The sequence below is a fragment of the Acipenser ruthenus genome, chromosome 35 (genome assembly GCF_902713425.1).
Source record: "Acipenser ruthenus chromosome 35, fAciRut3.2 maternal haplotype, whole genome shotgun sequence".
Taxonomy (NCBI): domain Eukaryota; kingdom Metazoa; phylum Chordata; class Actinopteri; order Acipenseriformes; family Acipenseridae; genus Acipenser; species Acipenser ruthenus.
In genome coordinates, this window is record NC_081223.1 from 4552149 (window position 1) to 4576500 (window position 24352).

The 24352-nt window shown below is 40.8% G+C and overlaps 2 protein-coding genes and 1 non-coding gene across 6 annotated transcripts; 2 read left to right on the forward strand and 1 right to left on the reverse strand.

Moving 5' to 3' along the window:
- Window positions 1–898: 898 nt before the first annotated feature.
- On the forward strand, window positions 899–2145 carry LOC131705147 (zona pellucida sperm-binding protein 2-like). The gene is made up of 6 exons (XM_059007394.1): window positions 899–906; window positions 999–1166; window positions 1255–1396; window positions 1641–1727; window positions 1815–1919; window positions 2010–2145. The coding sequence occupies exons 1-5, from the start codon at window positions 899–901 to the stop codon at window positions 1848–1850; spliced, it is 441 nt and encodes a 146-aa protein (XP_058863377.1). The 3' UTR covers window positions 1851–1919; window positions 2010–2145.
- Window positions 2146–12904: 10759 nt separating this feature from the next.
- On the reverse strand, window positions 12905–23642 carry LOC131705313 (histone H2B 3-like). 4 transcript variants are annotated; one of them, XM_059007739.1, is made up of 6 exons: window positions 19983–20730; window positions 18017–18337; window positions 14501–16929; window positions 14134–14205; window positions 13441–13506; window positions 12905–13108 (listed from the first exon to the last, which is right to left on the reverse strand). In XM_059007739.1, exons 3-6 carry the CDS (start codon window positions 14565–14567, stop codon window positions 12915–12917), a joined length of 399 nt encoding a protein of 132 aa, XP_058863722.1. In that variant the 5' UTR covers window positions 14568–16929; window positions 18017–18337; window positions 19983–20730; the 3' UTR covers window positions 12905–12914. The 4 variants fall into 4 exon arrangements, 3 of the variants coding, with proteins under 3 accessions (XP_058863722.1, XP_058863723.1, XP_058863721.1); XR_009310301.1 differs by having other exon boundaries at window positions 12971–13108; window positions 17418–18337; XM_059007740.1 differs by lacking the exons at window positions 12905–13108; window positions 13441–13506; window positions 14134–14205; window positions 19983–20730 and adding an exon at window positions 23117–23642 and having other exon boundaries at window positions 15975–16929.
- trnam-cau (transfer RNA methionine (anticodon CAU)) lies at window positions 21906–21977 on the forward strand. The gene has a single exon. It is a non-coding gene; the product is annotated as a tRNA-Met (tRNA).
- Window positions 23643–24352: the final 710 nt, after the last annotated feature.

A 24352-nucleotide genomic window follows, 5' to 3' on the forward strand; every position in this document is an offset into this window, starting at 1 on the left:
AAGTTCATGTTGACAAGGAGTGGCCACAACACACCTGGATCATTCTGGGGACCCATGGTGACCTGTGTTTTGTATCCGCTGAATTGCTTGCATGAATCGGACACTTGTCATCTGAAGGATGCCACCATTGTATTGATCAAGGTGCTGTGATACAGGACATGATTCTTGGATATGGTATTGGATGTGCTGCCTCTAGACCTTTTGGGTCAGTTGCAGTGAACTGAAAGGAGCATACTAACTGGGGATGATCTTGTGGTTAATACCGAGGACGGGACTAAACTAGTAAATGAGTTAATACCAATTGCAGCTCAAGGGTCGCCAGCTGTGTATTTGCAACAAACCCAAAATAACTGCTGTTGCCCTCCTAGAGGTTACTAAAACAATATTTAGTCTAGCAGTTTCTATAGACAGCCTTGTGGTATTGTTCTAACATGGAACAAATATAGTAAGTCTCATGTTCAATTGTGAAACTGAACTATTTATAACCAAAGCTTTTTTTTATTTTTAAAATTGTGAAATTGGTTAGTACGTGGCTGGGGGTGATCCTGAGTACCATATTAGCTAGTCTGCAACTTGGTATGCAGCTCCATACTAAATCTACAAGTTAATTGCAACCTGAGCCTTTGTGATTTCTCTTCCCGTTTGACAACAACCTCCTGACTTATGAGAATGAAGTACTGTTCACATCTTACCGGTAAGGATTGCAATCAAATTGAGTATCCTTGTGGTTGAGGCTGAAACTCTGCTAACCCCATCTCCTCTTTCCAGGTTGAGAGTTGCCTGTCACTATCTAGTCAATGACACCAAGGTAGTGCAGTTCTTGTACGAGAATAATTCTGCACCTGTAGTCCAGCCTGGCATGGGGGACCTTGCAGTCATCATGCGGCTTGCATTGGGAATGACTTGGCAATTAAAATAATATAGATGCTCTAGTAGCGTGTTTCCACCTATAAAATTCTCCCTTGCATCTCTGCAGATTCAACCTACAATGACTTCTATGGAGCTCAGGATTACCCTGTTGTGAAGTACTTGCGAAGACCCTTGTATTTTGAGGTAGAGCTCCTGTACAGCAGGGATCCACAGGCTGAATTGTTTTTGGACAACTGCTGGGCAACCTATTCTGCTGACAGGAATAGCTCTCCAAAGTGGGATGTTGTTGTGGACAGGTAAGATCCTGGAATATGATATTGCTGCTACAAAACCTAGGAATTGGAGTTGTGGCTGATGTGCTCCTGACCTACTTTCTCTTTCTAGCTGTGAGAACTCTGCAGATGAATACTTGACCATCTTTCACCCAGTGTCCAGCAATGCAAGAGTGCTGTTCCCTTCCCATCTGAAGAGGTTTGAAGTGAAAATGTTTTCCTTCACAAGCGGCTGGGATGCACTGAAAGGACAGGTAAAGTGGAGTGTTGGTATGGGGATCTTGTACCTCAATGTGTGGTTTGGATTGCTTTGCAAGCAGCAAATGGTCACTGTGCTCAAATCTTTAGTGAGTTGGAATGAAATATAACTGCACACTTGCAAGAAACACTTGCTATGATGCAATATATTTGTTTTTCAATTCAGTAATCCTCATTGGATGATGGTCCTGCCTGATCTATTGATGCTTGTTTTGCTTGACAAGGTGTACTGTCTTTCAGATTTACTTCCACTGCAGTGTTGTGATTCAAACCGGCCATCAGACAGCCTCTGTAGCAGACGGTGCATTCCAGGGAAACAGAGGCTTGGTAAGAGCTCTGTCTGTTGGGGGGGGGGGGGGGGGGGGAATTTTGCATGCATTTGTTTTGATGGACTCCTCCTAATTCCTCCTGTAGGTCGCAGTGCTGAAGGGATGGACGGTGGTGCAGTAAAGGCATTTGTGTCTTCTGGCCCAATTGAGCTGAAGAGAGATGGATCCCTTCACTTTATGCCTAGAAGCGGTAATATGCATGATGTGAACACAATTGCAGTTAAAGTAAAATATATAACTATCTCTTTATATTCCACTAACTTTCTTTCTTCTCTTGCAGCCCAATTCAATGTGTCGTCCCTTCTGGGAGCTGCAATGGGTGTGTGTTCAGTGGTTGTCTTCGTAGCTGGAGTTGTATATTTTTGGAAAATGCCCAAAAGTGTGTATTGATAAATAAAAATCTTGCTTGTAAAGACTGGTTTTTGGTGTGTGGGTTTTTTTAAATTTTTTTTTATATATATATATATTTTTTATTTATTTGGTGGGTGCTTGACTAATTCTACATAGATTATATATTGGTGTGTGTCAGAATGGCCATGTTAATGGGATTCTCTCCTCTTACTGCATTGAATGCTTTGCTTGTTTCCTGATCAGGCCATTCTCAATATGGTGTGTTACTCAAGGACTCTTCATTAATTCACTGTGTGAACCCGGGTCAAAGACTTTCCTTCTCCATTAAGTTATAACCCTCTTTATGTTCCTTTTTGCTTTGACATGCTGCTTTCAGTATGCAAGTTTAGGGTGAAATTATCAACACTCCTATATATTATACCTTATTCTAGCGTCACAAAAAGTGTGTAGATTTATATGGGCTGATTGCTTGTTTTTTTTTGTTATGAATGCAAGTTTGTATTCATTGTGTTCACTGCAGTTTATACGTCTTTTACTGGAAGTGGTCCCTGGTGAGATCTCCAAGTAAGGTATTAGTTTAACTTTTTCAGTTTTGACACTGTACAAATGAGTCTTACATTTTTTTTTTTTTTTTGAGTTATTGGTTAAACAAACCACTACTTGGCAACATGTTCTCTTCATGTTTGTTTTGACTGTTTTATATAGTCTGTTACTGGATAAACTCCTTTTACAAAACACGTTCCATAACAAACCGGTACACCCGATGCGGGGAATCTTTAGATCTGCGCACCAGTCCGAACCAGAAGTTCCATTCTTTGAGCTGTTTGGTTAACAGGAGGACTAAAATATATATAAGAGAGAGCTGAGTTATTGGAACTGAGTTCACTACACCCGCTGGCAACCCCTTGTGTAATGTGTTTATACTATATAGAGGACGCTGAGTTTGATGCAAGACTCGAGCAGACACATTCATAAACCTGCTCGCAGACTCTCCGGCGCCGTCACTCTGAGTGCTCTTTGAAACAGACTGGGTTTGTATTTATATTCATGTTCGGTTAATCAGAGATTATCGGCGGCCCGTCTGTAATACTACCGGAGATTTTAATTGCCCAGTTTGTACCGCTCTGTGCAGCACCGTCCCGTTTGTAACACTGTACGTGAACTGCATTCTGCTAAACAAAACATCACAACAGCAGCGCCATCTACTGGACAAAACCCAGACATACACGTTGAAACTGATCCAGTTCAATATCTACAAAGCCTAAATAAGAAACTATTAGCGAAGCCCCGAAAAAGAAAATATTATTCAAAACGGTTTAAAATCAAATGTTTAATTGTTAATCTCACCATTTTTAGTTACTGTGGAACTACTTCTCTCAGTGGAACACAAATAAAAAATATTAATATTAAAGTCTTCTTTATTTACCAACAACACCACACTCCTAGACCCATTTAATAATAGCAATAATACACTCCAGGGTGTGTGTGTGTTATCATGAGATATATCACCACTTCCTGGGCGGTTGAAGAACTCGACTTCGTCTAGTGCCTCCCAACGCACCCAAGGCATGGTGATATTACCTCATGATAACACACACACCCTGTCGAGTATTACTGCTTCATTAATGTAGTCATTAGGTTTATATGTCACATTCCTTTGTTGTCACTGTATTGATTTAGATATTCGGGTTGGATACCTCGGAAGCCAGCGGAACTCCAGCGTTTCTCCGACAACCACTGATAACCCCTCCCGTGATGATCGGCGCTGCCATGACAACCCATGACATCACCCGCACAAGTTACAACACGGCGAGTCATTTTTTGTAGCACAATATTAACGTGTTATTGTTTTCACAAAATAACATCAATAAGATTATCAGATCACCTGCTAGTGTGTACTAAACAAAACCTCAAATATCAGTGAATTGATACAGAGACAAGCCGTGACACCAGCAAGGGGTTAAAATTAAATTAATAAATACATTACGACATGAAACAAAAATACATGTGGGTGTATTTTAATCAAAAATCCATGCATCCATAATTCTGATTATAATCTCGCAGCTAATTATTATCAAATGATCAATTTCTATATTTCTCGGAGTGCTAATGTGGTGTTATAGTTTAATATATTAATGGATTTTAGAAATCATCTATGCTAGTCTGCCCCTCAACCAGTTTTAAATATAATTTAGATTTAAATGGCAGGTAGTATATAAATCCATTTCTAAAACAGGTCGCATTTTGTAATTTAAATAGGCCTACGTCTGAGATACCAAAACGTATTTTTGTTTCATGTCGTTATTAATGTATTTACTTATTAATTTGGTTAAACTTGAATCTAGCCTTACATTTTAACTTCTTGAAGTTACCACAGCGTGTCTATGTATGAATTACTGACGAGTAATATTTGTGATTTGATTACTCTAGCAGATGAACTGATAATGTATGGATGTTATTTTGTGAAAACAATACATTGTTAAAAAAAGAAATACTACAACATTTAATAAATAAATAAATTATACACCAAACTGAAGCACATTTGTTTAGTCTTAATATCATAACAAATATACTTATAAGTACGCACTTCCTTTTATTTGTTGGAAAACGGTCTGGAACTGAAGTAAAGTGTTTTTTTTAATACAGTGCTATTTGAGTATTTAAAATATGGTTATCTTCAAAATTAAAATGCCAGCAACGGTGTGTTAATTTAACGAAGCGCCTAACGCCGCTCGGAACGTTCGCATTTTTAAATCCTAACGGTCTCTGCTCAGCTGAGTGGAATGTTCACGAGCCGGTTGCCTAGCAGCGTCTCCCCCTCCTTCTCTGCCCCGCCCTCTCGCCCTCTCTCGTTGCTCCAGCTAGGAGTTCAAATTTAGCTTCGTTATATTAGCACAATTCTTTACTAACTTTTACAAATTAGCTTATTAGGGGCTTCGTGTTTTTAAGCTGATTCAGGTGCAGTCCGGCAGACTGACTGGAGCATCCTTACAGTATACCGCACTACTGTCAGCTTCGTGTGGCGGCTCATACACAAAATAATGAACGACTGTTAAATAAATCACATGTATTGCTTTTTAATGCTAAATATGTATCTGGTATTCTAAGTATTATCTACAATTAATAATTCAGCTCTATTCATATTCCCAATGTAATACAGTATTAAGACAGGCTCCAGTATTATAAATAAATAAACACGCTTTAAGAGAAACAGCAGTGATGTTTATTGACCATTCACATACATTCTCTATATGTTTCTACATTGTGGTTGCACAGGGACAAGGGACTCAGTGATGTTAAAAAAAAATTAGAGCCTACAATTAACTAATATAGAAAGGAAGGGGGGAGAAATGTATTGCCTGTGTGCAGTACCTTACACTTTCCTCTATTAAATGTCATTTGCCATGTGTCTGCCCAGTTCTGAATGCTGTCTAGATCATTTTGAATGACCTTTGCTGCTGCTACAGTGTTTGCAACTCCTCCTATTTGGAACTGCAAACACAAGTCAAAAAGGAAGTTAGAAAGGCCAAGAGAGATAGATATGAATGAACATTGCTAAGGGGGCTCAAACCAATTCCAAAATGTTTTTCCAATATTATAACAGCAAGGGAACATTCAAAGAGAAGGTTAAATGTCTAAGAGATGCAAATGGCAAAATCATAGACAAAGAAAACAAAAATAGCAAATATATTAAATGATTACTTTTCACAAGTTTTTACAAAGGAGGATACGGACAACATGCCCCACATGTCGACCTGTTCCTATCCAGTTTTAAATAACTTTAGCATAACAGAGGCAGAAGTGTTAAAGGGACTAGGAGCTGTTTTTTTTTTATTTATTTATTTATTTTTTTATAAATTTAGTCGTCGCCAATTATTTTTACCCCAGTTTTCACCCCAATTTAGCATGCCCAATTATTATCTGTATCCCTGGCTCACCGCTCGCAACCCCCCCGCCGACTCAGGAAACGGAGGCTGAAACACGCGTCCTCCGAAACGTGCTCCTTCCAAGCCGTCATTTTTCGCACTGCAGATCCACAGCAATGCTACCAGACCTATAGTGCCGGAGGACAACACAGATCTGGCGGCCCTATCGGCCACAGGGGTCGCTGATGCGCGGCGAGCCGTGGATTCCCCTGCCGACCTAAGCCCTCCCTACCCGGGCAGCGCTCAGCCAATTGTGCGCCGCCCCCTAGGAACTCTCGGTCACGGTCAGCTGTGACATAGCCTGGATTCGGACCTGCGATCTCCAGGCTATAGGGCACATCCTGCGATTTTAACATCCAGCCTTTACTGGATGTGCCACTCGGGAGCCCCAGGAGCTGTTAAAATAAACAAATCCCCTGGGCCAGATAAGATCCTCCCAATAGTACTCAAAGAAATGAAAGAAGTTATTTACAAACCGCTAACCAAGATCATGCAACAGTCTCTGGACACAGGGGTTGTAGCGACAGACTGGAGAATTGCAAATGTAATACCGATCCACAAAAAGGGAGACAAAACCGAACCAGGTAACTACAGACCAATAAGCCTGACTTCTCTTATATGTAAACTTATGGAAACTATAATAAGATCTAAAATGGAAAATGACCTATATGGTAACAATATCCTGGGAGACAGTCAGCATGGTTTTAGGAAAGGGAGATTGTGTCTAACTAACCTGGTTGATTTATTCTCAAACTGAACACAGTAGGGATTCAAGGAAATGCATGCACATGGATTAGGGAGTGGTTAACATGTAGAAAACAGAAAGTACTGATTAGACGAGAAACCTCAAAATGGAGCGAGGTAACCAGTGGTGTACCACAGGGATCAGTATTAGGTCCTCTGCTATTCCTAATCTATATTAATGTGAAATAAACCAGTCCAAAACGAGACATTGATGCTAATAGTTTTATTGCTGAAAAAGCTTTACAGAAAGAGAGAGGCTTTTACCCAGTTTCATGTAACAGCAGATCGTGTTGTTTTGGCAGGACAGCATTTATACTGGTCAACAGTTTGAGCATTTGTTGTCATGAATGCAAATAAAGAGATTTTAAAATAAGTGAGAGATGAAGAAAATCTCTATATAAACACAATGTTTTTGTCAGTCTGTGAACAAGGCCTGTCACGGGACACTTGTGACATCACAGGGTGGCTGTGAGGAGCTGGGAGAAGAAAGGAGTCTACTGGTCAAACCTGACCCGGTGCAGTGATTATGAGCTGGGGCAAATCAATCAAGCACGCTCTCCAAGTAACGCTTTGTATATGTGCCCATGTGCAGCTGTGTTTCTATCCAAACATGTGTGAGCATGTGATCTCACTGAGAATCTGAGACGACATGTTAAATAAGTACACCTTTCCATACAATGTAAAGACCTGCTTCATGAGAGGCAGGGAATCACCCAATAGAAAAACAATGTTTTCTCTATTATATATCCTTGAAGAGATTGACCAAATGCACAACAGGGAGCAGCTGTTTTAAACAAACTGGGAATGGCCTGATAGAAATAAGTATGGGTGCTGTAGCTGTGTGTGGGGAGAGGGACCACAACAGAAAGGTTACAGCCATGCTACAAAATAAGGTTGCTGGTGTGTTTAAGCTTTGATTGCAGGTCTGCTGTCAGGTAAACTCCAGCACTGTGATCCCTGGGCGCTGCTGCTTCTCAGTAGTGCTGGCATCGCCTGCAGCGGTAGGTACGCCAGTCTGAAACCAATTGAAGACATTATCAGCAACCTGGGCAGAAAAGCTATTGTTCTGATTGATACCCTACAGAGCATTGCACAGCTAGGTAATGAGACTGTGGGGTGGTAATGGTCAGCATTGTCTAATAATATAGATAATCAGTGTCACACTGAGCTGCATAATTGAACTCCCTCCCATGTGTAGATAGCGTCCTCCACACTCTTTGTATTGCACTCATTTGAATTACAAATTTGAAAAAAGCTTAGTGTAATTCAGCATGCAATTTCACAATCCCAAAGGGTATGGAATCAACTGCTAAACTGTGGAGCCACCACAACCTCTCAATACAATCCTATCAATAAAAGACATGGAAACCCTCTATACTAGTTCAAATGCCAAACACGTTTCTGAGGTTTTATTCAGAGCAATCCTGGATCAAAGCTCATCTGTTTTGACCCCTGATTTTATATTTTATTTCACTAAAATGACAAAAGTTCCACAGGAGATTGAGGTCAGTGGACCCTTCTTCTCAACTCAAAGCCAACCCTGACATAATGACCTCCCACAGAGAACTACTGTACACACACCATAAAACAGCAGCAATCCCATTCATCAGATCTCCTGGGATTATTTGTGGAGTTGGTTACTCCGGCATGAGATCACACACATGTAATAAGTTTAAGTATACATTTCATGACTGAAGGAGACAGGTTAGACTTTCCTCTTTCCAATAAGTTACGAATGAGATCAATCGATCAATAGTTTGAGACAATGCAGTTGAAAGATGAATCATAAACTCGTCTTGATATTTCCAGTTGAAGGATTATGATGGATGGCATCTGTTATAAAACTTATTCCAACAATTCTGTGTCTCTCTTGGAGTTCCATCCATATTTGACCTGGTCGACCTCATGTTCTAAACTGATATGGAATGACACTTGGTTTTCTATTTCAAATTGTTCTAATATATCCCTCAACCAATGTATACAGAAATAATAAGGCATACTCACAGCGAGCGCAGCGGTACCCATGACGGTAGTAGAAATAGTAGTGATAGTGATGAGCTACACAAAAAAGAAAAGATAATTAGGAACAGTCTATTTTTAACACAGAGCTGCTTAAACCCACTGCCTTCCACACTGTAACCCAGAACTCAACCCCCTGAGCTACTCAGGGACAGTGGCCCAGTGGTTAAAGAAAAGGGCTTGATACCAGGAGGTTCACATCACGGCTCAGCCACTCACTCACTGTGTGTGACCCTGAGCAAGTCAAAACGTAAAACTGGGGTCCTATTATAAGTGACTGCAGCAGCTGTTGTTGATGCATAGTACACCCCCTAGTCTCAAAATCACTTTGGAGAAAAGCGACTGCTAAAAGACTAATGAATAAAAAAGTAATACTCAGATCCACAAGCATGCATATTGCCTTCCACTCTGCAGGGCACCACTTTCTCAAACCACTGAGCTAGTCAAACCCACTACCTTCCACACTGCAGCTCTGCACTCTAGTCATTGAACTGCTCAAACCCACTATCTTCCACACTGCAGCTCTGCACTCTAGCCACTGTGTCACTGAAGCCTCTCAGCAAAGCTACACTGATAAACAATTCGTGCCCTGATTGAAAATAATACATAAAACCCACTGATTGCTGCATCAAATAAAGTAGAATCCATTTACTTACCATAGTAGCATCTGTACCTTACTGTGAAAGATAAAAGTGATATATTGAGTTCAGTCCATTTGAAGTCACTGCAGTGGCTGCTTCATACAAGAATGGGGCCTCAGTAGTGTATTAGAGAGCTATATACAGTGCATTGCGAAAGTATTCGGCCCCCTTGAACTTTGCGACCTTTTGCCACATTTCAGGCTTCAAACATAAAGATATGAAACTGTAATTTTTTGTGAAGAATCAACAACAAGTGGAACACAATCATGAAGTGGAACGAAATTTATTGGATATTTCAAACTTTTTTAACAAATAAAAAAACTGAAAAATTGGGCATGCAAAATTATTCAGCCCCTTTACTTTCAGTGCAGCAAACTCTCTCCAGAAGTTCAGTGAGGATCTCTGAATGATCCAATGTTGACCTAAATGACTAATGATGATAAATAGAATCCACCTGTGTGTAATCAAGTCTCCGTATAAATGCACCTGCACTGTGATAGTCTCAGAGGTCCGTTTAAAGCGCAGAGAGCATCATGAAGAACAAGGAACACACCAGGCAGGTCCGAGATACTGTTGTGGAGAAGTTTAAAGCCGGATTTGGATACAAAAAGATTTCCCAAGCTTTAAACATCCCAAGGAGCACTGTGCAAGCGATAATATTGAAATGGAAGGAGTATCAGACCACTGCAAATCTACCAAGACCTGGCCGTCCCTCTAAACTTTCAGCTCATACAAGGAGAAGACTGATCAGAGATGCAGCCAAGAGGCCCATGATCACTCTGGATGAACTGCAGAGATCTACAGCTGAGGTGGGAGACTCTGTCCATAGGACAACAATCAGTCGTATACTGCACAAATCTGGCCTTTATGGAAGAGTGGCAAGAAGAAAGCCATTTCTTAAAGATATCCATAAAAAGTGTCGTTTACAGTTTGCCACAAGCCACCTGGGAGACACACCAAACATGTGGAAGAAGGTGCTCTGGTCAGATGAAACCAAAATCGAACTTTTTGGCAACAATGCAAAACGTTATGTTTGGCGTAAAAGCAACACAGCTCATCACCCTGAACACACCATCCCCACTGTCAAACATGGTGGTGGCAGCATCATGGTTTGGGCCTGCTTTTCTTCAGCAGAGACAGGGAAGATGGTTAAAATTGATGGGAAGATGGATGGAGCCAAATACAGGACCATTCTGGAAGAAAACCTGATGGAGTCTGCAAAAGACCTGAGACTGGGACGGAGATTTGTCCTCCAACAAGACAATGATCCAAAACATAAAGCAAAATCTACAATGGAATGGTTCACAAATAAACATATCCAGGTGTTAGAATGGCCAAGTCAAAGTCCAGACCTGAATCCAATCGAGAATCTGTGGAAAGAACTGAAAACTGCTGTTCACAAATGCTCTCCATCCAACCTCACCGAGCTCGAGCTGTTTTGCAAGGAGGAATGGGCAAAAATTTCAGTCTCTCGATGTGCAAAACTGATAGAGACATACCCCAAGCGACTTACAGCTGTAATCGCAGCAAAAGGTGGCGCTACAAAGTATTAACTTAAGGGGGCTGAATAATTTTGCACGCCCAATTTTTCAGTTTTTTATTTGTTAAAAAAGTTTGAAATATCCAATAAATTTCATTCCACTTCATGATTGTGTCCCACTTGTTGTTGATTCTTCACAAAAAATCACAGTTTCATATCTTTATGTTTGAAGCCTGAAATGTGGCAAAAGGTCGCAAAGTTCAAGGGGGCCGAATACTTTCGCAAGGCACTGTATTTCAAAGGAGTGTCTCTCTATTTGTACATTTCTATTATTGGCAAAATCCAAAGCCAGGGCTCCTTCTTTATATCCCCTCCCACAGGATACAGAACACCTCACTATGTGAGTATGTATTAAATGAAGATGGCATTTCTTATTAAGAGCAGCTAATTCATACTATTATACAATAATACCCCATTCCATATTCTCAACATCAGCTGTAGGAGGCCCCATTGTTAACATGTATTCATTTCTTGTGAAGCGCACAGTACATGTGTATTGTATTGTAGTGTACAGTCACATTTTTATTAAAATATCAGATTCACACTTACCACGAGCACAGATGCTGTAATCTGGAAATGAAATAAACACACACCATTAAATACAATTTAAAACAATATATACAATTCATTTCTATATATTAATGTACCATAATGAAATAAAATACTTACAACAGTAAGCTGTTCCAAAGAAAAAGAAAAACAGAAACAGTGGTTATTGGATTTAATAGTTCACTTTATATTCATGTTTGAGTTCCATTTACTGGAATGTTTTCTGTTCCTCTGAGAATATCAGTTGATTCTGATAGCTGTTACAGGCTTAATGAAGACACCAAGGGGCTCATTTCAAAGTGTTTCCACCAGTCTGTCCACAACTATGAAACCACTGCATGGTAGAATATGCTGTAATACTGAAGTGTTTCTCAATGTCTTCAATCAATTGACTTGCAGTCTACAATCCATGCAGTTCACCCAAACCAGGAGCCAGCTCCAGAGAGACACACACTTACTTCTGTAGTGTCTTTTGGACAGAGCATCCTTCTTCACTACCATGGACTGTGTCAGGACCACTTCAGAATCCACTTCAGGAGACAGAAAGCACGTGAAGATCATTAAACAAACAGTAGGTTGCATCCCTTCTATTTAAACACAGACCATGTTGAGGAACTCTCCAAATCTGGATTAGGATTTCAATGTACATTAAAGAAGATTGCTGAACAGTAAGGAGCTTCAGATTTCATTTTGTTAGAGTGTGTGTTACAATGTTTTCACCTGAGTTCAGGAGCTGCTCTTCAGTTCTAGTTGCCTGTCTTAGATATATGTACAGAATGTAGGCTGGATCAGTCAAAGTGTCTTTATAGAAGAGCCAGTGACTGGATCACGCTTCCTTCTGCTTTCAATTCACTGCTATGCACTAGATGGTGATGGCACTTACTAACAGAAAGATATTTCAGTCTGCATTACATATGAAAAGAATCACACAGACTTATGCACAAAACAACTGTGGTCAACTATGAAAGGCGCTATATAAAATAAACATTGATTGATATAAAGGTAAGGGAACAGGACAACCTTTTAGTCAAGTTATTATATCTCAGTTGGGCAATCCTTCTTACTGACATGTAAGGAGATCAATTAATACAATAAGTCTTATTAAAGGTGCTGCATCAACACATTTAAATGCACATGTTAAATGCAAACAGATTAAATATTTTCAAAGTGTATATCCCTCAAGCTTTGTGTTTTCCTCTTCCGCATCAGTGTGACAGACAGACAGACAGACAGACAGACAGACAGACAGAAACACACTCAACAGAAGAAGCTATAGGCCGTCTGTACTCACTGTCAGCTCTTTTCTCCATCATATTGTCTCCTATCAGGTAAAACAGAAATAGGTTTATACAGTTAGAAGTACATTAGGAAACAGATCTGGGCACTTTGTGTTAGTGCCAGTAGAGAAACAGCAGCTAAATGTGCTCAGATTCACTGGGGTTTGGCCTTAAGTCTATCATCTGTAATTCACAATGTGTTCCTCTTGAAGGTTTAACGTTGTACCCACACACTACCCAGACGTGCTTTTCAAAGGACTCACCCAACTCCCGCTCTCCTTTGAGTCCATCACTGTCCAGTTCAGCATCACTGTCGCCTGAATCCTCTGCCTCTGGAACAGGGAGAAGAGAGCTTCATGAAGCAATGAAGGATTCCCTCGACTGCAGTGCACAGCTTCATAGGACACTCAACACAGGGAGGCAGAGAGTTCCCCATTACATTGCAATGCAGAGCTGTGAGGTTTAACCAGGAGATTTCTGGATATACAGTAGCCCTTGATGTTATGCATGATTAGTGATGATTAGTCAGGTTGAGTTTCTAAACAAATTATGTGGTCTGTGCTTTTTTGTCATTGCTTAACTTAAATCCTGCAAATAAGAAACTTTCTTTCTTTCTTTCTTTCTTTCTTTCTTTCTTTCTTTCTTTCTTTCTTTCTTTCCTTACCCAGCGCTCTCCTGTTCTCCAGTGCTCCTTCCTGCTCCTCTGAGTCTTCCAAAGTGTTGCTGAGATCTGTAAACACAGGCTGTGGTTACATTTTTAATGAGAGCAGCCCTGTGTTGTATCCAGTGCTATGAAAGGAATGACAGCATGGAATGGAGAATGCAAACGGACTGATTAAGATTTTTAGGTCTATATGTTTCAAGGATATGTATATTTTGTGAAAAAGGTAAATCAAACTGAATGAACATTTTAAAATCTCAGTGTATTTTATACACACCCTGCAATGGTTAATTGAAGAGATGAGCAGGAGGCAAGAGCGACTCGAAGGGAAATTTCAAATGCAAACCTTGATTTGTGTTTTCCCCCCAATATATTTAAATATTTACAGTTGATGACTGTTTCATTTCTAATAAGTTCTTATAAATGATAAGAAACGACGAGTTGATTTGGCTATTCACGTGGATAAGCCACAGCTGCATTTTACAGTACCAGGGAATCCTTCTGGTCTGAAGCAGCCTCTTAATAAGGGGCCCCCATGGTGGGAGGTGGTTGATGCAACACATGGGAGTTTTCAAGCTCTCTAAATGCTGTGTCTTATTCTAGTGGAGTACAGGCTCATCAAATCAATCCCCAAGACAAGTAGACAAACCTCTGTGTTGAGAATATAGGATTGAGTTCTGGAAGAATGGATCTTACCCAGTTCTCTCTTGCTGGCCTGGTAATCATCATCTCCCAGCTCTTCAGAGTCCTCAAGGAGGCTCCTTGCATCTGCACACAGAGGAAATGGAGGGGGGAAATCATTCTTTTAAATGGCAATGTACAAATTAAGAACAAAGAAGGATATTCTTATGGTAAGTTGATTATTCAATAGTGCAGCATTGAGGAAAAGCCTGCCTTCTCCACTATGTTATCTCATGGAAGACTGTCTGCTATCTCCCTACCCTTCTGTTATTCTGATGAAAGTCAGTCAATGCCATCTCTTCCCCCATTTATTTTAGGTTGAAGGCATTCAATGCAATCCCTCCCTCCCTCCCCATGTTACTCAGGAGAAAGGCAGTCTTACCAGCCCCTGACAGAAGCAATGCTGTCAGGACAGAGAGGAGAATGGCTCTTGTAGTCCAGGCTTTCATCTTGACAAGGTGCTGATGCTGCTTTTCCACTCTTCAGCTGCTCTGGTCCCTCCACCCTGCTCTGTTTTATACCCTCTCCCAGGCAAATGCACTCCTTCACCACTAAACCCTCATCAAGGACCCTTTCTTTCTCTACACTGTGATACTGTGTGATGCCCTCCTCTTCCAAATTTCCATACTTCACTTGAAAACTATTTCCTCTATACCCTATGATCCAAATCTATTGACACAGTGTCAGTGATCTCCATTGTTCTCTTAACACAGTGCAGGATCAGTGCTGGGATCAGCAGGTGCAGACAGGTGGCCCCATATACAGTATTAAAGGCAATAGAATGATTAGTTATCAGTCATGCAAAATGAAGCATTCTCTGGAATTTCATTTCTACAGTACAGTACTGCAAACACTCAGCTCACAAACATGTTCATTATACCAGGTGTTGTGGTTGAGCTGCTTCTTTCATTAGCAAATCAGTCAGCTGCTGTACGGTGTGGAGTGCATGTTTCTTATTGAAACATTTCACGATTGTATTACTAAGTCTCTTTTTAGAAGGAAAAATGTAGGATTGAAATACCCAGTGGGTATGAGAGAAAGACCTTGGTGTTGTGATAGACTCATTTCTACCAGCAACGGGGAAGCAATCATAAAGGTGAAGACTAATCCCAGGGCTTAAAATTAACCCAAACTAATACCTCAAGCATAGCACTGACACCAGGGCCAGAGGACACTGCTGGAAATTAAGTGTGGATAGCCATAGGACAGAGGGTAGGAGACACCTTCTCACAGAGTGTGGTGAGGGGATGGAATGGGTTACCAAGTCATGTTGCTAGGGCTGGGATCCTTTAAGACCCTACTTAACAGTTTTGAGATCAATCAGCTGCTGCACTGATGGGCCGGATGTCCTCCCTGGTTCTGTGTTCTGAATTCTGGATCTCCAGTGTGCTGGCATTGATTGGTAACTCCTCTCCAGAGTCAGTTGTTTTCCTTGTACACTCAACCAACCCTAAATATGCTGAGAGAACAGTTGAGGGAACTAAATCTATTCAGTCTGGAACAAAAAAAAAAGACTAGAGGAGACTAAAGGTTTTAAAAAGTTGAAGTTAACTGTAGTCACTCTTTCAAGCACAGCAGAGACAAGTACTAGAGAGAGAGGGGAGTATTCAACACATCGGGAGCAGAAATCACCTTGTTAAGAAGCAATGGTATGCAGCCCATTAAAGTGCTAAAAGCTCTCTGGTGCACCCTGCTGGAAACAGTATTGATTTTACACTTCAAGCTGCCCGCATGATAACTGTGGTATACTGTGCTGCGTCTTGAGGTACCGCAGATTCACCATGGTATCAGGGAAGATTCCACACAAAACACTGCAAGAGGCTGAGCAGTGCAGGAGGAAAAAGAGAAACTTGTACTCATAATAACAATCTATTTAATATATTACTAATGTGATGTAACACAATCAGAATGCTCAACAACATGATGAACACAGATTTTGGTGAGTTTTTGATCTGAACAAATTGTGATTAGGGGTGACCAGATTTATCAAGCCACTTCTGTTTTCAGTTAATATTTCTGTATTTAGTCAAATGCACTCCTGTTGTTTAGTTGTCCCCAAGTGTCTGCATTTCTGAGAATGTTCTCTAGTCCTGTAAGAGTCTGCAACTGACTTCACTTCTTCACACTAAGTGCAGGGATAGGATTACACACCTATGTGAATGTTATGGTGTCTTTTAAGGTGTCCTAACTGGTTGAATCTCTTCCCACAAACAGCACAGTGATAAGGTTTCTCTCCTGTGTGAATGCGCTGGTGGATTTTAAGGTTTCCTAAATTACTTAATCTCTTCCCACACTCAGTACAGTGATAAGGTTTCTCTCTTATGTGAATGTGCTGGTGTGAATGAAGATTTCCTAACTGTGTGAAACTCTTATCACTGGTCTGTATGTGGGAAGGTTTCTCTCCTGTGTGAATGCGCTGGTGTCTTTTAAGCAGTGATATATGATTGAAACTCTTCCCACAATCAGCCCAGGAAAACGTAGTCCCTCCTGTGGGATTTCCCTTGTGAGTTTCAGGAGCGTCTAATTGACAGGAACTCTTCCCACCTTCAATAGAATGAGGCAAGGTCTTCAAGTTGCCCTGGGTTTCAGAATTGTTAAAACACACAGAATGTGCCGTCTCTGTACTCTCCACAGTAAGTGGGTGACTGTCCTGTAAAGAAGGGATTTTAACTGAGTGAGTTCTCAATGTCTTCACATACTCTTCTTGGGGTGTCGTTTCTCTGTGTTTCTTGCACTGTGGTTTGCCTCTAGAAGAGTTTTTGCACTGGGGTGATAGAGTGGAGTCGTGTTCTCCTTCATCTACTTTAGAAGCTAAAGAAAGAAAGAGAAGAGAGACAAAGGTTATTGTACAGAATTCTTCCACATGCACTGTTCTGAACACAAGCGAATGAGCAGTTCAGTGATTGGTTGCTTGAGATGAGGCGGATTCATTTACCAGTTAGTGTCCCGCAAGTTTCAGTCACAGCAATTTATCTAATATATATTTATTTTTTTTGATAATAATTAATATAGAAATTCCATTTGCAATCCCACGCACTGCACCGTGTCTTTTTATTCTAGCTGTATTGAAGACACACGACATGCAGAACTATGTAGGGCTGGAGGGGTTTGGATTTTCCACAACTCATTTTTTTATAAATCAAACTTTCTTGTGTAAAATATCTGTAGAGCAAAGATCCGGTAAAACTACAATGCCCAGAATCCCCTCCCAGCTGAAACTGATTCACTGGTCTGCTGTACAGAACACCTCCACACACGTACTTACTGTACTGTGACAATAATAACACAGCAATGCTTACTGTGAGACACACAAAAGTGAAATGTGGTGTTGCGAGCAAACATTACAGTCCTCAGGATAGTTGCCATGAGATGAGCTTTTAAAAATGAAATAAAATAAGACTAATTTTGGCGATCCTGCTGCATACATTCTCCACAGGAACTCTCTACTGAAATGTTTCTTCTGGTGACGCTGAGGAACCCGACTGGATTTGGCATCACCCAGTGATGGGACACGTGATCCCTGCAGCTCTGTAAAGCTGTGGGAGCAGCACAACTGCAAACAGTCTACCAGGAATGAGGGAAGGCAAAGATCTAACACAGGGGTGTCCATCCAGACACAGGAGTATCACTTTATATAACTGAGTCTGTTCAATGTGGAGCGGAATGGCCTCCAGGACCGTGATTGGACACCGCTGATCTAACAGCATTCTAAAGAGGCGTGGCAGCGGCTGCACATCTAGCAGGTGCCTCAGAAGCAAGCACAGTGATGTCCTTGTTGACATAGTGGCTGGGCAGCTCCCCTTGGTTAAAATATGAATCTCAAGCACACTGCTGGTGTTCAGTACCAGGTTCTGCAGGATGAACAGGCAGCTCAATGCTGCTTGTTTTGTAGGATTACCTCTGAATCCCAGTTCACATTCAGATAGAGAGTCATCACACAGGTTGGATCCCAGCTTGTTGTTCTCCTCAAGTGTACAGACATGATTTTCATGGGGAAGTTCCTCTGCGATGGGGACACATTCCTGCTCTATGAATTCCTCTTTAATAGGAACACATTCCTGTTGAGGGACCTCTTCATCTTTAACACATGCCAGCTCTGTAACCTGCATTAGACTTGCACACCACTCCTGCTCAAAGGACTCCTCTTGTGTGTAAGCTGCTTCTATCTTTGGCCACTCCTGTGCTTCAGATTCAGGGATAGCGTGGCTCTCTTTGGGATCTGTGGGAAACAAAACTGTATACAATTAGATCTCTTACTTACTAGCTATGTTTGTTGGTTGCTTTGATCAGGGATTTAAAGTTACTGTTCCTCAGTTATTTCGTATAGGGGTGAGCCGGTATAATAGTTTGGTGGTTTAGGTACATGATGGTATTGATACCATTCCTGTTATTCTACATTGCAATTATCGGTTAACGCTGTGTTTGTGTTCCTATGAACAAAGTGAAGGAAAAGGCATTTTCATATGAACATTATTATTCTACGTCCTGTACAAAACAAGCCTCAGTGCTGCTGGGCTTTCTCACCTCCTGTAGCCTCACACTGGAGCATTGCATCCACTTCTACCTCCCTGTCAATCACCATCATGACTGCCGTTCTGCCTTTGCATTGTTCTAATGCAAACATCCATTTCTCTACTGCAAACATGCTTAGAAACCAAGCCAGGAGACTTGCAGTCTTAGCAAAGTGTCTGAGGAATGTCTTTTTGTTACCTGATCCTGTATTGTGAGAACGGTTTTGAAGGAAACGGTCAACGCAGAATACAAGTTTCAATGTGTCAAATACAATGAGCAGACAAGCGACTGCAGCAGGATAGCCTGCTTATTCTCAAAGCAGTTTCATTTAAACATGTGATTTACACAACTCAAACTTTTTAAAGTGCAGCCATATGTTTTTTGTACAAACTCCACCTGTGTAATAATCATTAGCAACAACACTGGAAGCTTACTTGTGCAATGCCACGTGACCTGTAGATATAAATCAAATAACATCCCTTGTAGTATTAAAATACATTTGTAATGGTGTGGCTCTCCCTATTGTATGTATCCTGTGCAAACTCATCTCTGCTCTTAAATAATAACCTGGATTAGTAAATGTTTATAAGCAATATGAGCGACCGTTTCCTAATTCTGCTTACCATCAGCTGAACAAAGTACTTTATTTAGAGACTTTATTTAGAGACCGTACTGTGTTGTATTTACTTCCTCCAACTTCAAACCTTAATTGAACTTGTGGAACCACTCGGGTCCAAAATCTTACAGTGGATTGGTGCAGGCAGGGTGCTGCTGCCGCCCCTTTATTGACACAGTGAGGTCTGGAAAGATCGTGTAAATGTGTGTGTGTGGAACAAGAAGGAAACAGCACTAAAGCAAAAGAACGAGCAGCGAATGAGCCGCGACTGTACCAAAGACAAACTCAACAGCACTGGAGCGGAATACAATGAAACCATTTATCTAACAATAGATTTGCAGTCAAACAGTTCAATCAAACACTGAAACCCCATGTGCTGCTGCATGTATTAAATCACAAATCATTATTCTAACCCTCTGCAATATGGTCTGTGACTGTCTCAGTGGGACTCTATACAAGACATCACTTTACCAGAAGGATACCATTGAAGCCTTCTAAATTAGACTGGTTAAGATTTACCAATCTAGTACTTTCTAGAATACTTATTTAAATATATAAAATAATACAATGCCTCGATTTGACTCTTTATAACCAATATCAGGACAGAGCTGCGTTTATTATAATCAAACACTTTAAAACGTGTCTTAAGAGAAATTCTAACCAAGATCTTTCCAATAGAAGGTGGTTTAAGGTGTTTGATTGACCAAGCAATACCACACAATAACATCAATCTTACCTTGAAATATTAAAGGTTGTTTAATGTCTGCATCTGCAGCGTTTATACACCCTCGCACAGCTTTCAGCTCGTTCTCTGATATTTCCAATCTCAGCTTCAGACTTTCATTCTCTTTCTCCTTTTTGTTCCATTTCCACTCTGAATTCAGTGAATTTGCTGCCGGCAACTTTAGTAATCGCGCACAAGACGGTGTGTAGAGCCGCTTTCACTGCGTGCTCGATGGTAGAGGCGAGCTCGTCTTGAAAGAGCGACACGGACACACTGACGCGTCCATCTTCACTGGTTTGAGTTTCAGACTGGAGTAGCGGAATCCTCTTTTCATATTATTTACTAATATTTATTTTTAACTGTAGCCTTCCCATTCAAATATATTCATCACTGCTTCTGGTGTGATAAAGAAAGAACACAAACAACATGCTTTGCAAGGAGTAACTTTACTTTGGTCTTTCAGAATCGCGCAGAGCTCTGCTGGAGCTTCAACGCGTTTGTTTCTCAGTAAATCATCTCATTGAAAAGCTCGACTTGTCTGTAGCTGCGACTGACGCGCTCCGCTCTGTGTGTGAAATTCAACACAGAAAAGGGATGCTTTCCTTTTCACGGAACTCCGTGCAGGTAATAAACAAACACAAAAATCACTAATTATTAGAAAACATTTCATCCCAGCCTAAATATTTTAAACAGCAGGAGACAGCGTGTTGTAAAATCATCACTGACTGCAACCACCTCTCCACACATGAACAAAACAAACCTCTCTATTTCCTGCACTGAAATGAAAGCGTCACTAGCAGAAGGCGGGCCTGGTTGGACCCATCGCTTATTATTGGCTGTATAAACACTCTATCCCCAGCATGTGAGCCTGATTGGCTGTAGAAACACTCTATCCCCAGCATGTGAGCCTGATTGGCTGTAGAAACACTCTATCCCCAGCATGTGAGCCTGATTGGCTGGCCTCCCTGTCGGAGGCGGTTATGAAACTGGATGCCAGAGTTCGCCATGTTGGCTCTTTCAGCGCTGTGTTCAATGCGATGCATTCAGGCGCGTTAGTAAGTGAGCCGCTCAGAAAGCACACGGAGCTGAATTTAAATGACTTAACGCTCTGCTACAGGAGAGCGCTGAGCGACTTTTAAAAATGGAGAATAATAATGATTTGCTTGTTAGTGTTTGTGAGGTGATGGTTGATGAAATGGCCCCGTGTGAAGTTACTGTCCCCTGCTGGACCTCGCTGAGTTCGGCGCTCTGTTTGGACTGAACCTCATATCTGGCTGTGTTTAATACCGACAATACCGACGTTAATAATGAACATTATGAATAATATTAATACTACAAGCCTAATAATAATACATTAATAACTATAAAACAGCTCCACATTTAAAAAGAAAAATGAAATTAAATGATACAAATTCTAAAACAACCATTTTTACATTATTGTCTACATGCATCATCTCAAATAATTACAATGTCATTTATCAGACCCTTCGGCGTTGTCTTTTGAAGAATTAAACCTGCCAGACCGAACGCAGGCTAACATTCAATCAATCTATCTATTAATCATATATATTTTATATAGCACCCCATATGCGCTTCACAAAATCTACTTAAAAACAACAAAATATCTAATTGTAAGGCTGGTCGAACAAAATAAGTCTTCAGTGTAATTTTAAACAAAGAGCGCTTTCCACGATTTAAAATACTTTAGAGACAGAATATTGGAATTGGCAGCTGAAACTGGGGGATAAAACTGCCTGTGATCAAAGTGGGCAGAAAAGTTGCATACTCTGCATACCGTATTTGGGAGAAAAGAAAACTGATCATCCCTGATTTGTAACGTTTCCATGGTTCGGCCCGGCCACTGCCGTGTGTCTGGTTAAAACGATGAGTTCAGTTTTTTTCTGCTGCTTGGTAATTCAGTCATGAGGCAGCTGTAGCAGAGTGGCGCAGCGGAAGCGTGCTGGGCCCATAACCCAGAGGTCGATGGATCGAAACCATCCTCTGCTAGCTTGTGTTTCTTTTGTTAGCAAAGTAGTTTTTCTAAAATATTAACTGAAGGCAATTAATTAATATTACATTTCGCTATCAAGGATAATATAATGCACAAGGATACTTGTCTTTCATAAGAGCTGAAATAAATTATAGCGCTGAGATTATATATGTTACTAGCGCAAATTTCAAATTGATCAATGCTAATGTTAAAACAATTTAACACTACTTTAAATAGGCCTTGACTAATATAAAAAATATAGTAATGTGATTTGCACTACGCAGGACTAGATGAACTTAAATAAAAACATTACATTTGAAAATAACTTGTGCTTATCCCCACTTACAAGGAAGAGTGGCATCCGTTTCTTTATTAATGAACCAAAGATAAAGACGTTACAAATGAGAGAAGAGTGCCATCTAGTGGAGAAAGAAAAAGCACAATGGCAATAGACAAGTTCTGCAGTATAGCCTATGGGAGTTCTGTTACAGGCGAATCTCTCCATCTCCATATTGATCCAGGTCCATTTCGTTGTTCGAGGTGATCTTGGTGCAAACAGAACGAAGATCACGTGTCGTGTCATTGAGATCTCTCTATCTCACTTAAACAGACGGCTGCGTTTCTCAAGATGCTCCAGCAAGCGCTGCTGCTTGCAAATGGAGAGCATGTAAACAAACTGGACAACTAACATTATCAAGCACGTTATTTTTTTTAATCAAGGTTTATATACACACAGAGTTGGGCAGTGTATTTCACTGGATTAATAAAAAACAAACATAATATATGAATGTTAACACTGAAATTCAAACTGGCCTCGGTTCTACTCTCGATTTAGAACAATGCACAACCAAACCTTTGAATTGCAAAGTACAACAGAATGCATGCCAGTGGAGGCAGCGATATACATGAAATAAATGAGATACCAACAAAAGCATATTGTTCAATAATTAAGAACGCTTATTATAACTCAAATGTAATGTTTCTTGTAATATTCGCAGTTTTGTCGAAACAATCCATATTTAATTTTTCCCGCCGAAATTAAACAGATTCGAATCGATTTTTACAAGAAAAATACAATTCATAAAACCCGATGAACATTTAAGTTTATGAAACTAAAACTAAATGCATTCCCAAATAAATACGTAAGTCTCCTTACCTTAAACATTTCCATTTTAAAATGTGCAGAGAACTGAAATGAGAATTGTACTCTTTTTGCGGTACTTGGGTGGCTCTCAGAAGAGCCTTTGTGTTGTAAAGACGGAGCAGGGACGGTCTCGGTTTACTTGGAGCTGGTGTACTTGGTGACGGCCTTGGTGCCCTCAGACACGGCGTGCTTGGCCAGCTCTCCGGGCAGCAGGAGGCGCACGGCTGTCTGGATCTCCCGGGAAGTGATGGTGGAGCGCTTGTTGTAGTGAGCCAGGCGGCACGACTCGCCGGCGATGCGCTCGAAAATGTCGTTGACGAACGAGTTCATGATGCCCATCGCCTTGGAAGAGATGCCGGTGTCGGGGTGGACCTGCTTCAGCACTTTGTACACGTAGATCGCGTAGCTCTCCTTCCTGGTCTTTCTGCGCTTCTTCCCTCCCTTAGGCTGGGTCTTGGCAACAGCCTTCTTGGAGCCTTTCTTCGGCGCGAGTGCAGCTTTCGGTTCTGGCATTTTCCTTCTCTGATGCTTTTTGAAAGATGAATGAGTAACCAGCCCCCAGAGCCCCAGTATTTATAGAGTCTGTATGCAAATTATTACTAAACAACCCTTTAGAGTGAGAATGTTGACCTGGTAACCTAGCAACGCTCCCGGGTGACGGAGTACTTCGATGTGATTGGTTGTTCACTGGAAACGCAACAGAGGGGGTGGTGACTTTGCCGCGAGCTGAGATCTTTTTTTTTCTCTCTCGAGTTCAGGTTTGAATTCGGCGCCTTTTTTCTTGAGCGGTTAGTTTAGGTCTTTTGTTTTTCATTTATTAAATACATGAAGAACTCGGTATACAGCAATACTGAAATCCACACCCGATGCGTCTTAAATATAGAAATATAAATAATCAAACCCACGTCACTTTTTCACTTTCTATGCTCATTAAACACGTTAAATGTAGAAACACACGATCAATGCTGATGCTCTTTGATTTCTTCCTCATCCCAGAGTACCGATTGTTTCACAGCAGCTTGAATGGCGAAACTTCAACTCAAATACAGAAAAGACGACATCGTGGAGCTCAAAGCTGAATCAGGATCTGCTGCTTTTAATTTATTATACTGATTACAAAATGTACTGAAAATAAAATTAGATAAGACTTTTTTTTTTTTTTTTTTATAAGTGTTTTATTTCTTATCTGACTTTAATTCTGCACGGAATCGGATAAAACCGAGCTCGTATTTTCTCATTATTACTGAA